This window comes from Juglans regia, chromosome 3 (assembly GCF_001411555.2).
Source record: "Juglans regia cultivar Chandler chromosome 3, Walnut 2.0, whole genome shotgun sequence".
Lineage (NCBI taxonomy): Eukaryota > Viridiplantae > Streptophyta > Magnoliopsida > Fagales > Juglandaceae > Juglans > Juglans regia.
Window position 1 is genome coordinate 34,512,057 of NC_049903.1, and position 18,353 is coordinate 34,530,409.

At 38.9% G+C, this 18,353-nt stretch overlaps 1 protein-coding gene across 2 annotated transcripts; it reads right to left on the minus strand.

Annotated features, from left to right (window-relative positions):
• Nucleotides 1-288: 288 nt before the first annotated feature.
• On the minus strand, nucleotides 289-16,643 carry LOC108986279 (thioredoxin H-type). Of its 2 annotated transcripts, XM_018958850.2 has the most exons (6): nucleotides 16,351-16,643; nucleotides 16,181-16,242; nucleotides 15,566-15,634; nucleotides 13,542-13,664; nucleotides 991-1,113; nucleotides 289-695 (listed from the first exon to the last, which is right to left on the minus strand). In XM_018958850.2, the coding sequence occupies exons 3-6, from the start codon at nucleotides 15,584-15,586 to the stop codon at nucleotides 543-545; spliced, it is 420 nt and encodes a 139-aa protein (XP_018814395.1). In that variant the 5' UTR covers nucleotides 15,587-15,634; nucleotides 16,181-16,242; nucleotides 16,351-16,643; the 3' UTR covers nucleotides 289-542. The 2 variants fall into 2 exon arrangements, with proteins under 2 accessions (XP_018814395.1, XP_018814397.1); XM_018958852.2 differs by lacking the exon at nucleotides 16,181-16,242 and having other exon boundaries at nucleotides 16,351-16,606.
• Between the last annotated feature and the right edge of the window lie 1,710 nt (nucleotides 16,644-18,353).

Below are 18,353 nucleotides of genomic sequence, written 5' to 3' on the forward strand. Positions count from 1 at the left end.
CTTTGTTCTTTTGTTTCGTTCTCGTCTATTAGATTTTTCTCATGAGTAATACTGTAATAGAATGCTTACAGTTGAGTATAAAAGAAAATAGAGTTGTTTGAGAAGATGGAAAAATGAAAGGGGAGAGAAAGACCAAAAGACGAAGGAAGAAAAGGAAAATAAGACGGTGGGATCCAATTGTGTTAGTCGGTTGTGCACACCGGTTGTGAGTAGCATTTTTCGTGAGCTTTAGCTCTTTGAAAGCGATTTACAAATTGGGGTCCACCAGTGCTCTTCTACATCAAATTCTTTTGGGAAAACAGAGTCCATCTGATTCAAAGGTTTAGAACCCAAGAATTTCAGCCCAAAAGAGCCAAGTTACAAAATTAACGATACTCATAATCTAACAGTCTTATTTACACGCAGCAAGGTAGACGGGAAAAAAAAAACCAAACCAACAAAAATAAAAATAAAAAACCCACAGACAAGCATCCATGCTGGCAACAAAAGGGTATAGAATAACAGGCAAGTAGCCCCTCACTAGACACAAACAAGCAAAGCACTCAATTCTGAAGTTGGGAAGTTGAATCTACAATTGCAGTTATCCTCTTCTGTAGCTCTGGCTTGTTGGCTCCTACAAGCTTGTCAACTTGCTGTCCATCTCTGAGAAAGAAGAATGTTGGAGTGGCTTTGATATCCCACGAAGCACTAAATTCCTGCGACACTCAGCGAGAATATAATTGGCGTAATCTAGGATAAAAACACCCAGTTAAAAGCATTCTACCAAACAGTTGAAATAATCGTCTTACCACTATTTCTTGGATGCTTGTTTTCTATCTTTTTAATAACAGATTTGTTGATTTAAAAAATGTCATGTGGTATAGTTACGGCCGTAGGCTAGATTGTCACGTTTTATGTCCAGAACTAAGGCTATTATACCAAGAGGAAGCTCCATCTTAATTGGCACTAGATATTCTTCTAAGTATACAGCAACAAAATGTCATTACTTACCGTTAGTTCTTCCACATCGATCAATAAGAACATGATGGATGGGTATTTCTCAGATAATTCACGGTAAAATGGCGTAACCATCTTACAAGGACCACACCATGTTGCACTGAAGTTTGCAATTACCTGTTGAACATATACATTCAATCAAATTTAAATTGAAAAAAAAAAAAAAAAACCCATAAAAGAACAGTTGCAAAGCAAATCAAAGCAAACTTCCCCAGAAAAGTAGCAAATCAAGTGAGCCTAAATATTAAGTGCAAGCATATGAAAGAATAATTTCAGCATCAGAGAGAGAGAGAGAGAGAGAGAGAGAGAGAGATCAAAGCTTTGGGAAGGAAACTGCAACAAGTGTTTGAATTTCAGAAAGATGCAGATAGAACATGTGCATCTTTGATAGGGGTGCAACCCTACCTGAAAGATCAGTATTAACCCGAACGGAACAATACCAGTTTGTTTCCCGACCCAAACCGACGGAACAAATGAATAGAATTCTGGCCTTCTGTTTTTGCTACAATTTTGGCTACGAGATGCCCATCAAGTAATTAAACCTTTTTCTTATTTTTTTAATGTACCAAACAAAAGAGTCATTAATTTCAAGTCCACTTGCTCTCGGTCATTATTAAATTTAACTTTGAAAGTCCATATTGAGATTTCTCTAAAAAATAAGGTGGCCCATAAAAACTAACTAATCAATCAACTATACAAGTATCCAATTAACAAAAACCTCACAATTTAACCCAAAACAATTCAAACACAAAATTATCTAATATGGTATTTTGCCCAAATTACAAAACAAAACAAAAAAGATATGTAGTCAATGATATACAGTACATCAAATGCAGGTCTTAAAAAAGAATAAAAAACCTAAACATTTGAAACCTTTTCTTGACAAGCTGGTAGCTTCCTTTCTGATCGCATACATCAAAGTATATGTTCACCACAACTTACCAATATTTATATCTGAATTACCTGAAAAGATGTCCACTACAAACCAACCTAAAATCTAGCACCAAATTAACAAGATAATAGTCGAGCAGTGGACCACTCTCTAGGATCCATTCAGAAATCTAAGGCCATGTTCCCTCTTACTTTGTTGACTGCTCTCTGTCCTCTCTTTTTTCCCATTCTCGTTTCTGGTTTTTTCCATTATCCTTTCTTTTCATTCCTTCTTCCTGGGGTCTTGAGGTTATTGGCGGGATGAGTAACGCATTCAGATTATTGGTGGAAGCCAAATCGTTTGTCTTCTTCAGGAAGGGTGTTAATCTTTATCAAATCACTGAAAAAAGCAGGAAACTGTCGAAGTTTCTTTCTTACCTCAACGGGGGGATGGTGACTTGGGTGGCTGAGATGGTGGATGAATGTACGAGGGATATTGGAGATGAAAGGTTTTATAGGACAAAGAGGGAGGGAAATCGTGTTTTATTGATTCAGTGATGTTCCAACGCATATGGAAGATTTGTGGGCTTGGCAATGGTGCAGGGAAGGGCATGATTGTTATTCCAGAAGGAAGGAAAAGGAGAGGATGGGCTGGCTTCGTAGAAAAAATACGGCTTATGGCCAGAATTCATTCCTCTGTTTCCTCTAGTAAAAACAGAATTGGGGCCAGTCGTAGTGGAGTATCCCTGGACAGAAAAGGGGATGATGTTAATGAGGATTCTTCTCATAGAAGGGTCACCTCTCCTCATGAAGGATCTTACATGCCGGCTTTGCTGAAGCCGGTGACAGCCCCGTCTACTTCGAAACATGGTGTCAGGGATGGCGTCGTCAGGGTCAAAGGTCCCCTGAGGGTAGTTTTGAATGAAATGGTTAGTAAGTCTGGTGATTTCCGGTCACGTTACACCATTGGTGGAGGTGACGGTTGGTCTCCCAATGTGTTGTAGACGGTCAGAGTAGTTGAAAGGTCGCTCTGGGATATTTGGACTGAGTTGCTGCGGCTGAAGGATTATTCTGATAATTTACTGAAGAAAGTGGACTTGGGCTTGGAGCTTCTCATGGGCTTGAGTCGCAACGTACTGGGCTGCTCTGGCAACAGGAATAATAGCAGGTCTCAGTTGGTCGGCTCTTCTCATGGGCCAAACGCAGTGGCTGATCGCAAGGATGTCCAGGCTAAAAACCCAAGCCCTTTATGGCCCAAGAGCCAGGAAGTGGTCGCAACACAGCCCAAGGCGACGGCCAATCCAGCGCCCCTGCAGCCGTCGCAGAAAGGACTAACGGACTCCAGCGACTCCTCTGAGGGCATTTCGGCAACCGGGATTTTCTTCAATAAAGTTCAGGAAGCTTCTCCCAAGGCTTGGGATGCCATTTCTTGTGTGAATAAACTCATTAGGGCTAGGCTCCGACTTTGACAGAGTCGGAATTGTGATCTCCAACCTCCAACTCCAACTTGGGTCGGAGGCCGTTTCAAGTTCCGACTCCAACTCCGATTCCGAATCGGAGTTGCTGGAGTCGGAGTCGGAGGTCAGAGCCCATTCGGAATTGGCCATTTTACTATAAGATCTCTAGAATTTTTATAGGTTTAAAGTAGGAAAGCGATGTGAGCAAAGTGTGGAGCATACAAATCACGATTAACAAAACAGAAGGCATCCAAACCTTAAAAACAAATCAAGAACAACACCGGTCGCTAGCTCGGCTTCGAAATAGAGAAACCCATCCTAAGGAACCTCAGCATTGTTGTTTTCTCGCCTCTTTATGCAGCTCACTACGGTCATTAACTTTTGAGTTTTAGAGAAGCTTTGAGTTGTCAAGATGCTTGAGATTCAAATATGAGAAAAAAAGAAAGAAGAGAAATGGCCGTTTCTAGGATTTCTTTTAGAATTGTGGCGTTGGAACTTGGGATATTTGAAAAGAGAATGAGGTGTTAAAACTTCGGATATTTGAAAAGAGATTATGACAGCTCCACATGAAGAACTCATTACAAGAAAACCCATTACAAGAGATTCTGACAGCTCAAACCCATTAAAATATAAACTTTCAGAAACTATCCTAAACCTTTGAATGAGTGGCTGATATTGCAATCCAGTGATTTCATGTTTTTATCAATTCAACTCTGAATTCTAAACTCCGACTGTTTTTCACTCCCAACTCCAAATTCCGACTATTTTTTACTCCGAACTCCGATTTTTCAGACTTTGATGGAGTCAGAGTGGGTGTCGGATAGAGTCGGAGTTACGGAGTTTTTGCCCAGCCCTAAAACTCATAGAGGGGTTGGATTCTCCTTCTACCTCTTCTCAGCAGTCCCTTTGTGATACTGGAAAGGATGTGGAGGCGGAGGATGTTGAGGGGAGTGTAGTGTATAAATGATGGATACAGCTCGTGGGTCTCCTGTGAAGTTTGTTTCTGGGGTTCTCAGTTCCCAGTCAGATCATTCTGACCTGCAGATGGTAATTAGTGATGCTGAAGATTCCATTTATTGCCCTTCGTGGGCCAGAAGGGCTGGATGAGTTAGATGCAGATCCTGAGCCTCTATGTTCCATTCCTCCTGGGTTAGAATGGATGAAAATTTCTTCTGATTGGGTGATTAGAAAGGTTGATGAAATCAAGGAATGTGTGGGGATTTCTTGTGAAGGATCTGAAGAACAGTTCAAAGCTCTCCTCATAGCCATTGAAGTGGGTCAACAATCTTTGGCTAGATCAGCCTCTAAAAAGGAAAGGGAATTGAAGAGATTATCTTGTTCCATCAACTATGATGTTAGTGAAGGGAGTGCGCACAGATGCAAAGTTGAGTTGAGGGCAGCTTTTAGCTTCTCATGAACCCTAAAATCATTTCATGGAATGTTCAGGGGTTGAATAACTTTTGTAAGCATCTCCGGGTGAAGAACTTAATTCGAAAATGGAAGGCGGATGTAATCTGTTTTCAAGAAACTAAATTGAAGTTTGTTGATCAAAATCTCATTCATAGCTTGTGGAGTTGTCCTTATGTGGGTTGGGCTGCTTTGGTCTCCAAAGGGACTTCGGACGGTATTGTAGTTATGTGGGATAGGAGGGCTGTGGAATTGGTAGAAGAACTTGTGGGGGATTTTTCTATGGCTTGTCATTTCAAGAATGTGGAGGATGGTTTTGAGTGGGCTTTTGCAGGTGTATATGGCCCAAATTTGGATGGTAGTAGGAATCTTTTGTGGGATAAGATGGTGGGACTTTGTGATTGTTGGGATTTTCCTTGGCGTTTTGGAGGGGACTTCAACACTATTCAATTTCCTAGTGATCACTTGGGACAATCTTATTTCTCTCCAGCGATGGCTGATTTTTCAGATCTCATATTTGAGCTGGATCTTATTAATTTACCTATGATTGGAGGGGATTTTACGTGGTCCAACAGGAGGCCATGGTCTAGGCTTAACAGATTCTTGGTTTCCACTTCTTGGGAGTTTCATTTTCCTGATTTATGTCAGAAAAGGCTTCCAAGATTATGTTAAGATCATTTTCCCATTTTTTTTGGATTGTGGGGGCATTAGTGGAGGGCACAGATATTTTAAATTTGAAACTATGTGGTTGAAGGATGAGGGTTTTGTGGATAGGGTGAGGATTTGGTGGTCGTCGTATCATTTTTCTGGTTCTCCAAGTTTTGTTCAGGCTGGAAAACTTAAAGCCTGCAAGAAAGACTTGAAGAAATGGAATGTGGAAGTATTTGGGAATGTGGATAATCAGAGGAAGCTTCTCTTTCATCAGTTGCAATCATTGGAGGATAGCGAGGTGCTGGGAGTATTTTCGGAGGAGAATAGGATGTAAAGGGCGAGGTGGTTGCTGAATTAGAAAAGATCTCACTCGGAGGAGATCTCTTGGAGGCAAAAATCACGAGCTCTTTGGCTGAAGGAAGCGACAAGTGCACTAACTTTTTCCATCGTATGACTAACTCCCAACATAGAAACAATGCTATTGAGGTTCTTCAATCAGGTGATAGTATTCTTTCGGATCCTATGACTATTAAGGGTCATATTATTAACTTTTATGAGAAGCTTTTTCAGGAGGAATACTTTTTTTTGATAAGTAAGAAATTTCATTGATCAAACAACACTACGCAAAGCCTATGTACACATGAAGTATACAAAAGAGACACCAAGTTACATTCTAAAAAGCTAATGGGCTGGATTTTGGGCATATTGACCAGCATTGTGTGGAGTGGTTGGAGAGAACATTTGATGAAGAGGAGGTACTTTATGTGGTTAAAGGAATGGAGAGGGACAAAGCCCCAGGTCCGAACGGTTTTTCTATGGTGTTCTTCCAAAATTGTTGGGATGTTGTGAGAGAGGATGTTATGAAAGTTTTTATTGAGTTTCATGCGTACATGAAATTTGAGAAAAGCCTTAATGCCACTTGTATTGCCCTTATCCCTAAAAAGGTGGGGGCTGTGGAGAATTTCCGTCCCATCAATTTGGTCAACGGGGTCTACAAGATAATTTCGAAGGTTCTTGCCAACCGTTCGAGTGTGGTGGTGGAGAAGATTATTTTGAAATCTCATAATGCATTTGTGGGGTAGACAAATCCTTGACTCAGTATTAATTGCTAATGAATGTTTAGATAGTCCAGTCATAGAGGGAGTCCCTGGCATTCTTGTTAAGTTGGACATGGAAAAGGCTTTCGATCATGTTCATTCGGAGTTTCTTTTGGATTTACTTGGGAGATACGGTTTTGGAGAGAAATGGTGTATGGATCAGACATTGCACTTCGATGGTCAGACTTTCGATTTTGGTGAATGGTTCTCCGGCTGGTTTCTTTAATAGTTCTTGAGGTTTGAGGCAAGGGGATCCCTTGTCTCCTTTTTTCTTTATTCCTGTCATGGATGCTTTGAGTGGAATGATTAAAGCGACTATTGATGGGAGCTTCTTGTCGGGTTTTTTGGTGCGTGGGGACTCTCTTGGTAGCCTAAAGGTCTCTCATCTCCTTTTTGCTGATGATTCCCTAATTTCCAATGAGCCTAATCAAGATCATCTTCGATCTTTGAGAGTCCTCTTGTTATGTTTTGAAGTTGTTTCTGGTCTTAGAGTCAATTTATCTAAGTCAAAAATAGTTTTATCAATATATTTTTTTTGATAAGTAAGATAAGTATTATTAACAAAAAGGCAACAACTGCCAGTTACAAAAATGTATGCCCTATTTACAAAGGCACGTTAGAAACTAGGAAATCATGAAGTTCCATGCCATTAAAGTCCACAGCAATGGCCCAAGTACAAAGAGTCCTAAAAAAGAAAATTTTTAGTTCTTCCATCGATCTCTCATTGTCTTCAAACGTCCTCTCATTTCGCTCTTGCCACAGGCACTACATGATACAAATAAGAATCATCTTCCAAATCTCTTTGATTTGATGCACACCTCGAATAAATGTCCAACACGCCAATATATCCACCACGGATTCCGGCATAACCCAAGCGAGATCCATCCTTTGAAATACCTCATTCCAGAGCGTCCTAGCTACCTCACAATGCAAGAGTAAATGATTTACCGCCTCACCTCCTCCTTTACACATACAACACCAGTCTACGATAATTATCCTCTTCTTTCTCATATTATCTGTAGTAAGAATCTTGCCTAATGCCGCTGTCCACACAAAGAAAGAAGCTTTTGGAGGGGCCTTGTGTCGCCAGAGCCTTTTCCAGGGAAACTATGCCCCTGGCGCTTGTGTAAGGACCTTATAATAGGAACGAACAGTGAAAACCCCTTTTCCTGCAGGAATCCACCAGAGGTTATCCTCATGCTGGGTATTAGGATTAAAAGAGTATAGATAACTATAAAATTCTGCGAAAATCTCCATCTCCCAATCCTGTGCCGCCCGGTTGAAATTGATATTCCAGTGGATACCCCTTTCTGAGATTCCCATAACCTCCGCCACTGTAGCTTCTTTGGCACTTGCTATCTGGAAGAGAATAGGAAACAACTCTTGGAGGGCACTGTTACCACACCATGTATCCTTCCAAAATCTGATCGTGGCACCTGACCCCACTTGAAATCTTGTGTGTCGATAAAAAACCTCCCACCCTTTTCTAATATACTTCCATAGCCCCCTTCCTTGTGCCCCTCTAACTTCTCTAGTACACCAACCTTCCCTTAAATCACCATATTTATTTTCTATCACAATTCTCCATAGGGCTTCTGGCTCTTTGGTATATCTCCACAGCCATTTACCAAGTAACGCCTGATTAAACAGCCGCATATTTCTGATACCCAAACCGCCATTGGAGATAGGATGGCAAACCTTCTCCCATTTGACCAGATGAAATTTAAACTCGTCTCCCATTCCACCCCACAGAAAATCTCTCTGTAACTTCTCAAGACGACTCGCCACACTTGCCGGAATAGGGAATAAAGATAAGAAATAAGTAGGTAGATTAGAAAGTGTGCTTTTAATCAAAGTAATCCGACCCCCTTTTGTCAAGTACATTCTCTTCCACCCTGCCAGTTTCCTTTCTATTTTTTCAATTACTGTGTCCCAAATCGAGCGTGCCCTCGGAGCTATACCCAAAGGTAATCCCAGGTAAGTCAAAGGAAGAGACTTTATCTTACAACCCAACGTGTTAGCCAACTCCCTAATATTCTGAACCTCTCCAATCGGTACCATCTCAGATTTATCATAGTTCACTTTTAGACCAGACACTGCTTCAAAACACAGTAGACACGCCTTTACAGCCCACACCTGGTCCCGATCAGCTTCGCACATAATAAGCGTATCATCTGCAAACAACAAGTGGGAAATGGTAGTAATGTCCCTGGTTGGAGAACCAATTTGGAAACCCCTAACAAAACCATTAGCCGACAAGGCCGAGATCATCCTGTTTAGTGCCTCCATCACAATAACAAAAAGTAAAGGAGATAACGGATCCCCTTGCCTCAGACCACGAGAACTCTGAAAGAATCCCTTAGGGTTACCATTAATCAACACAGAAAACCGTACCGTAGAGATACACCACCTAATCCATGACCTCCACCTTTCACCAAAACCGCACCTACCCAATAGATGTATGAGGAAGTCCCAATTAACATGGTCATACGCCTTTTCCATATCCAACTTGCACATAATACCTGAGTTTCCCTCCTTCAATCTGCTATCTAAACATTCATTGGCAATTAGAACCGCATCGAGGATCTGTCTTCCTTTAACAAAGGCATTTTGAGGCTTAGTCACAATTTTTCCCAGAACCTCACTTAAGCGATTTACAAGCACTTTTGAGATAATCTTGTATACTCCATTCACTAAGCTGATAGGCCGAAAATCCGAGATCTCAATAGCCCCGGCCTTTTTAGGAATCAATGCAAGGAACGTGGAATTAAGACTTTTCTCAAATTTTTCAAACGAGAACAACTCCTGAAACACCTTCAGAAGATCTTCTTTAATCACCTCCCAGCATTCTTGGAAGAAACCCATAGAGAAACCATCCGGTTCGGAAGCCTTGTCTTTTACCATTTTTCTTACTACATTAAGAACCTCTTCCTCATCAAAAGCCCTCTCCATCCTAACCACATCCCCTGGTTCAATAATGTTAAACACCAACCCATCAAGAGTAGGCCTCCACCCCTCATGTTCAGTAAGTATCTTTTCAAAAAAATCAACCACATGTTCTTTGATAACCTCTTATTCTCTACACTCCACCCCCTCAATTTTCAACACCTCAATGTTATTGTTTCTTCTGTGCTAGTTTGCAATACTATGAAAAAACCTCGTGCTCCGATCCCCTTCCTTTAACCATAATGCTCTTGACTTTTGGCGCCAAGACATTTCCTCCTGCAATATTAACCTCTCAAGATCTGCGCCCAACAAAGTTTTCTGTGCTTGTTCTTCTTCAGTAAGAGGCCTCCCCTCCTGTAGTCTTTCTAACACTTGTAATTCCATCTACTTGGTATTTTTGTTCTCCTCCACATTACCGAAAGACTGTTTATTCCATATTCTTAGATCTCTTTTTAAAACTTTCAGCTTATTTGCAAAAATAAAGCTGGGTGTACCCTCAAACTGATAAGAAATCCACCACTGTTTTACCCTCTCCACAAAACCTTCTGATTTCAACCACATATTCTCAAACTTAAAATACCGTCTACTACTCTGAATACCTCCACAATCCAGTAAGATAGGCCAATGATCCGAGGTTAACCGGCCCAACCGCTTTTGCCATACGTCCGGATACTGTCTTTCCCACTCAGGTGAAATCAGGAAACGATCCAATCGAGTCCATGTATGATTATTAGACCATGTAGCAAGGCCCCCTGCTAGTGGTAGATCTATCAGATTCAGGTCGAAGATGCACTTTGAGAACTCCAAGTTTGCTGGCCTCAATCTTCTATTTCCAAAACTTTCACTTTGGAATCGAGCAACATTAAAATCACCCCCAATACACCAAGGGAGTTCCCACCAGCAATGAACCCCAGCAAGCTCATCCCACAATAATCTTCTATCCACGTCTAAATTGGGCCCATAAACCCCTGCAAAAGCCCACAAGAAACCATCAGCCACACTTCTAAAAGAGCACGCTACCATATATTTTCCTATGTAATCCTCTACTTTCTCTACCACCCGCCTATCCCATAACACTATTACTCCTCCCGATGCCCCTGAAGAAGCCAAATACACCCAATCTACATAATTATTACTCCATATACTCCTCACAATCCTCCTATTGACTAACTTCAACTTCGTTTCTTGTAAACAAACGATGTCTGCTTTCCACTCACGAAGTAAGTGTCGAATTCGAGTACGCTTTTCTACCTCATTAAGACCGCGGACATTCCAAGACACAATTTTTGGCTTCATTTATGAACATACGGCCCCTTCCCTTTTACCCTACTCCTACTAGGACTACCCTCCGAATTCATCGACCACATCAACCTTTTGAGCTCCCGATTCTGCTTCAAGTCCCCCTTCCTTTTATGTTGATTCCCAGCTTCCATAGCAGTTAACAATGCTATGAACTGCTCTTCATACCCCTCGCAATTAATTCCCACAAAATGTTGAATCTCTTTCACCTTATGTAATACCCAGTCTGAAGCTTAATTTGGAAAACAATAGTTCAATGGGATAGGATTGCTACTCTGGAAATTCTGAAAATCCTCCCCCACAGAAAATTCCTCTAAACCCAACTGATCACACGACTAAGAGAGGACTAAATCATCCTCCACCGAGTGCATGAAATCCTCGGACTCCTCATCCCCAACCTCCAACTCAAAAACCTCTAAGGGTCTGACAGATAACTTCGCCGAATCCACCCCCGTGCCTTCCATAGAAGTCGGTAAAAACTGGGTCGCATTTTCCCGGATTTCGAGCTCCTTCTGTGCACAGAACACCTGTGACGCCTCGTCGGTGGCCTCATCGGCGATCTCTACAGCTGTCGTCGGCGGTTTCTGTGCTACCTCCGCCATCGGTAGGCTTTCCGGCACGAAGCCGAGGCTGGGTGTCGCGCCGCTGTGATTCTCGCGTTTCTGGGCAGGATCTTCACACTCGGATCCTTGCCCACCCGATTGATACTTGGGCTGGACCGGCTGGGAAGGCCCAGCCCCTATTGAGAAAGCCGGGCCTCGCTGGAACTTGGGCCGAGTCTGCCCATTTAGTTTCCTCCAAACAGCCCGCCCCTTTTGTTTACTTTGGTGGGCCTCATTTCGGGTTTTACTAGGCCCAGCCCCTTCACCCATATCTCCAACCCGCCCCACGTTTCTTCTTAATGTTTTCGTGCCTTCTTTTTTCTTTAGCCCCTCAACGAAATACACGATATCAGCCATATCTCTCTGCAGATACCGTAGCTGGCCTTGCATCTCCATCAGTAGCCTTCGCACTTCCCACGCCTCCTGACACGCCGCGGATCTCCTGCCATGGGTATGGTTCGGGATTGCGTCTCGACTCCACTCCCTTTGTCTCCTGTCAGAGAATGTCCCTCCATCTTCCTGTTTCCTCCTAGCTTTCGGCAACGACGAAGATAAGGCCTCCTTATACGTCCGTGACTGAAACTTCACCGCCTCCTTCCCATTGTTCACCTGAGCTCCTCCCTTGACAGGGACCTCTCTACCACTTTCAAACAAAGCCTCCCGCATTTTCCTCCAACCCCACCCATTATTTCCTTCTGGAATGCACAATACATTTCTCCTCCCCCCCTGGTTATATTCAGACACTTCAAGATATCTTCCTCTATGATTTGCGCATCGTTGGGCAATAAGACTGCAGTAACCATCTCTAGTTGCTGAATACACCTCCTTCTTCCCCTCTCTTAAACTTTCTTCTAACACCTTCCTCAGCCAATGCGTTGATGATGCTCCCAGAATCACTGTATGATCCATCTTCCAGCTTCTCTCGGTGACTTGGACTGATCCACCACCCCCTTTTGACAGAATAAATCTTTTGGATTCAATAACCACTTCTATGGGATAACCCATATTGAAATGAAGCAGTTAACACCACAAGATTTATTTCACCATTAACAGAAACTATCGACGAAGAAAAAAACCAACCAGCGTGATATTTTTCAAACGTGCATGAGAAAAAACAGAGGAGGGCGAAAAAGTGTACGGAGAGAAACCAAATCGTCTAGTTCATGTCTACTTTTGCTTTTCCAACTTTAATAGTTTTATCAATATATATATATATACACGTTTTTTTTACAGGTAAACTTTGCTGAAACGTTTAAAACCAAATCATCTAAACCAAAAGAAAAGGAAAAAAACAAGTTTATATAAGAGCATGTGTGCATGCACATTACTCTGAATGCTAACATTCAAAACCAACCTAATCGGATATCAGAAGTGGCAAGATGGAAGATTAGCTAAATCAGCAACTCCCAAAGTGAACCATTTGACTAGTGTGTTCAATGCAAGTCTTATCTCGAAAGACTATCACTGAAATGTTTTACAAAGGTGCCAAATCAGTGGCATGATCTTGTTGACAACTTGATGCTTAAAATAAGAGAATGTCAGGAATGAAAGATAAGAAATGAAGATATACCCAGCATGAAGGGGCATATCTAGTTTTAAACTCGTGAAGTTCAGGGCCCCATGGGACTAGTCGAGGGGCGCGCAAGCTGGCCCGGACACCCATGGATAGAAAAAAAAAAAAAAAGTTTTCATAAGAGCATATACCTATAAAAAAAAACAGTTTTCATAAGAGCATGTGTTAAAATCACTGGCAGGGCATCCTAACTAAGATTATTTAAAGACCTTTTGTTAATTAAGCACGACACGAGCTTCATTCTATTTGATGGATAGACATCCTATGGAACTTCCATGTCTAATGTGAGGATTAAACTGGTAGGCCTCTACACTGAAAATCACGAGTGTTATGCAACACTCAGTAGCCAATATCCATTACTCCTTTCTCATCAAGATCGAAGCAATAGACTGAACATTGTAGAGATGATACCTACGTCCAATTGCTTGATTCCAGTCATAGAATCTTGTAATTATCACCAAATTCACGAATATAGTAATGAGTGACTCATGGGGAAATATTTAAATCAGTTCTGCAAAGAGACATGGCATAAAAGACAATGAAGCTCCAAAAATCATTCCACATGGTTCGCTCTTCCTGCCACAAAAAGAAGTGACGGATGCTTTACCTATAAAAAAAATAATAAAAATTGATGGATACTTACAATCTTTCCATCCTTACTTGCTTCTGCCAACTTTTGATCCCAAGATTCTGTGGTGGTGATGAGGTGCACATTCCCACCAGCAAACTCGACATTCTTCACAGAATCATCTTCATCAGTTTGAGACTGCATGCATCATCAACATCATAACTTCCACGTATAATGACTTAGGTAAGAATGAAGAACATAGTAAATATATACAATAGACACTCTCACTATGAGGCTCTGAAGGATCATAATTATCACCAGGACTATTTATGTAAACAATGTTTTATTCTATGCAGTAGATAAATATAATTTTTTTTATTGGCACTAAGTGTCATGAACAGTGTCCCGACTAATCCCGGGGGTGCACAACAGTAGATAAATATAATGGCCTGCTATCTCACAGATATATTTAAATGTCCATTAACCAACTTCTCAAATGTTACTTATAAAAAAAAATTAATCCATCAAATGTTACTCATAAAAAAAAAAAAAAAAAAAAAAAATCCAGCAAATTTTATATACAAATTGCTCCGAGTTGCAATTTTTGTTTTGAAATCTTTCATATTGCAGTCTTCTTAAAAAGTTGTTTGTTTGGTCTAAGCTTCACAAAAGTAAGTTCAAAAGTTCTGATGCAGCTAGAAAAATGCTGCAATAATTAGATGCTTCTGTGAGACTGCAAATAAAGCCTAGTAGCTGATAAGTGAAGAATCCCAGCAACAGAACAATTTTGCAGGCAAAATATTCTCTCTTCTCAGATTTTCATTTGAACACATAACGAATATAAGCATAACTTATATTTAGTGCTCCTAGTGTAACACTAGACCCAAGGAAAGCTCAAGTCACATCTGGTTTTATACTTCGAAAGGAGTAATCAATGCTATAATGGGAACTTTTTGGCATCATTAAAAATCCCAATTCCATTTAGAAAAGAACCAATAAACTCGGTACTCATGCACCTTATCGTACTCATTCATATCAATCACACTTCTCACATACAATGTGGGATTTAGGGGGACGTTATAATCTACCCCGCTAAAACACCCACCCCAATTCATGGATATGAAATTGAGACTCTGATAAGGGTAGTTAACCAGATTAATTACATTTCAAGTCCCAAAAACATGGACTGATTACTAAGCCTGGCATAACTACCCCTACTAACGGGTTCTTTTAGAAAGTTTGACCAGCTGGCTGCATCAGTCTCAAGCTGAGACTGAGATACTACAAGAGGTATTATTAGTTTTTGGGTAGATTTCCCTTACACAGAGATTCAATTGGCATTGTAAAGCACACTCAGGGTTTTTCTAACAATATTCGCTAAGTTGATTGTCTTGTTGATGGGAAATTGTTGGGATTGTATAAGGTTTCTCTTAAGTAATTCATTAGCATGCACTAGTCTACAGGCTTGTCCCAATCCTACTACTTAGAGATGTTTACTCCTCATGGGAGGGTTTGACGGGCCCTGCCTTAGTGAGGTTCCATGTTGTGATTAAATAGGCACCCTGAGGATCAATACATGAAGGCTTCACCTAAATGCAGCCGACAGAACACAAAATTAGCAGTGCAACTCACCCCAAAAGAGGATCTACCAATTCTCAAAACCTTAAACTTGAAAACTTTACCTAATCTAAAACAATAATAGGAAAGAGCTTATGCAAAACCCAAATGGACACAACTGGGTATAATTTGAAGTTCTCAATTGTGCAAATCAGTGAGACAAATCCAGTTCTGCTAGATGACTCCATAATCAACATTTTGCATTACCAAGGATGTCAGGATGACATCTTTTCATGAACTAATTCAATATTTTACGGCTCCCACATTCTAAATTTACTTAACAAAAAAAAAAAGCAGGTCTGAATCAAGGGAAAGAAAGGAAAGACAAGAAAACAATTAATCTGACATCAAAATGATTTATACTATAAGAAGACAAAATATTGGAGAAGATCTTCCTTCTTCCTCTTTCCTCTTTCTTTCTTTCTTTTTTCTTGCATTAAATTTTGTAGAATAACTTGACAGGAGCTTTCAAAAACACATACCTTACCGAAGCAAAGTCCCATGTTAAAATTCAAAACTGCTAAACTTAAATGGAAGAAGTCCAGCAGCACCTGAAAGTTAAACAATCCATTAGTTTAACAAGAGAATATGCATACAGCATGCCAAAAAGTTCATTGAAGTCGAAGAAAATCCATGAACTTAAAATTGATGTCTGTGATAAGTAAATTGAAAACAATTACATAACAGGCCGCTAATCCACCCCCACCCCCAAAAAAAAAAACAAAAGAAGAAAGAGGAGAAAGAAAGAAATTCGATAGTCCAAAAAGCTTTACTAGAAGTTTTTTTAAAGTTCAAAGTGGGTATTCTAGTTTAGGAGCCAATTTCACCAGATAAAATTGTAATGCAGGGATTGTATACCGACACTACAGCCATGCATTTGTATCGTGAAATAAAACATAGAAACATCGAAATTTCTTCTCTCCTAAGTATCTGAAAAACAAGGTGGGCTATAATTTGCAACAAACGTCAAACAGAAAATCATGTACATCGGTGGACCATGAAGAAGAAAAAGCAACATCAAAAAAGATTTTAATTCATAATCCCAGAAAGGAAACATAGTAAATAGCCAACATTGCACAAGAGAGATTGAATTGAACCTCTGGATGACAAAGGAAAAGAAGTTGGCGCCTTGAAGACAAAATCTAATTTATCATAGTCCCTACAAGAAAACCTTAATATTAAACGAAAAAGCAAAAGAAACAGATATCCAAGAAAACAGCCAAAATATGTAAATCTAAAAGATGAAAAGCAAAGAAAGCCATTTTACCTTCGGATTGAGATCGATTAGAAGCGCCAATCAATCCATCATTACAACATGAGGTATTTGGATTGACTATATAATGCGAATCAAAATCCTAGAACCTGAGATTGACCCAGAAAGCTAGAGGAAGTGGACGACTGTTTCTAATTTGAGAAATCGGGAGTATTTCGGGGAACTGTCTGTGTTGATAATGGTATTTCTCCTTCGGGGAATTGCACTAGATGTTATCTGGTTTTTTGCGTTGCAAAGTAGAAATTTCCCCCTCGTCAAAATGATGCGAGACAACTTATCTCAAAAATACCCTTACAGAAAAAAATAAAAATTATATATATATTATATATTTATACGTGTAAACAATTGTATTGGACTTTTTTCCATTTTCTTGATCTTTTAAATATAAAATTTGTTAGAGCATTCTAGTCATTGTCAAGTTTAAATTTTGACAAGAACTTTAAATTTTAGTTATAGTCAAAACTTTTAGTTAGATTAATCTATATTCGACTAAACACCTTAAAATTAAAATAGTAATATAATTTTATATATTTTAATAATATTTTTTTATTATTTTTTAATATTTTACAAATACACTTCATATATTTTTTCAAATTGAATTCAACCACCATATGCCATAAAACTCAGGCAAAATATATTACATACTGTTGAAAATTGAAATAGAATAAAATAAAAAATAACAGACTATTTATCAAAATTGAAATGAAAAATATAGACTTTAAAATAATTAGATAATATAGACATTAGAATAACGTATAGATTTTTGAAATAAATGCAAGATATTACAAAATAGAAAGGGTATGAAAAGTAACATTTATATATATAATGTATGATGGGTCAAAAACTTCAAAACCCGCGCACTTGATATAAGATTAAAATATAATGGTTGTTAGAAATGATTAAAATATTATTTTGGTAAGTGAATAGTATCTAACCAAAGATGATTGGGGAGCTTAATTTACTGCAGCTCATATGTTGAGTTTTAATAGTTTAGCCAGTCCAATGTAGAGAATTTTACTAATACTTAGCCAAAATATGAAAATGTATTTGTATTTGATTAGTTCAATCCCCATACTCTTACTGTTATTATTATTTTTTTAATACTTAAATATATGTATTTAAATAAAATAATAAAAATAACAATTAAGTATTAATTAAATAAAAAGTATATAATATAACATGTTTTTATAGAATTTCTATCCTCGCACATCTTTTCTTAAACAAAAAATTTACATAACCTTCTACTATTCACACAACTTCCACACACTATACTTTTTTTAATTTTTATTTTTTTATCAAATATTTAATATATAAATAATGAATAAAAAATTGAATTAGTTTAAAAAGAATAAACTCAAAAAAAATTTAAAAAAATATTAAAAAATTTTAAAATTTTTTAAAAATATAATATACAGAAGATGAGAAGTTATGTAGCATTCCTTCTCCTTAAATTATAAAAAATCTCGTAACTTGGCGCACGCCAACACACCACCCAATCACCGCGTCCTGCGGTAAGAATTATCATTTACGTTCTCTCTCTTATTTTGTCACGAGTTTCATACTCTTACGCTCAACAGTATGAAACGGAAAGTCAATATCAATAGCTTTGAAATGGGCTATTACATACTATTATTCTTAATAATTGAATTTTTTGTTTTTTAAGTTTATAATATACTTAGCTTATTTTAAATACCTAAGAGGTTAAATTATTTTCTTTTTAGAAATGATATTTACAGTTATAAAATTTGTAAGCTCCACGCATTTCCTTTTAAAAAAATGATTAAATCTAAAATCTACATAAAAAAAAAAATCAATTTTAATGGTGAATCCTCACTTTTTTTTTTTAAAATAGATGCGCGAGACTTACACACTCTAAATCTATATCTAGCATTACTCATTACTCAATACTCAATACCTAAAGGCTAAATTATACAAATAATGATGAAATATGTCAATTAAAAGGTGAACGACATGAATCTATGCCTTATTTATTATCC

What these genes read in the sequence shown, in the direction of transcription:
- LOC108986279 (XM_018958850.2), bottom strand. Translation starts at nt 15,586, where the DNA reads ATGGGACTTTGCTTCGGTAAG. An exon ending in CAAGTAAGGATGGAAAGATT is followed by an intron (nt 1,114 to 13,541) that starts GTAAGTATCCAT and finishes TATGTTCAACAG; the next exon opens with GTAATTGCAAACTTCAGTGC. An exon ending in TCGATGTGGAAGAACTAACG is followed by an intron (nt 696 to 990) that starts GTAAGTAATGAC and finishes TGAGTGTCGCAG; the next exon opens with GAATTTAGTGCTTCGTGGGA.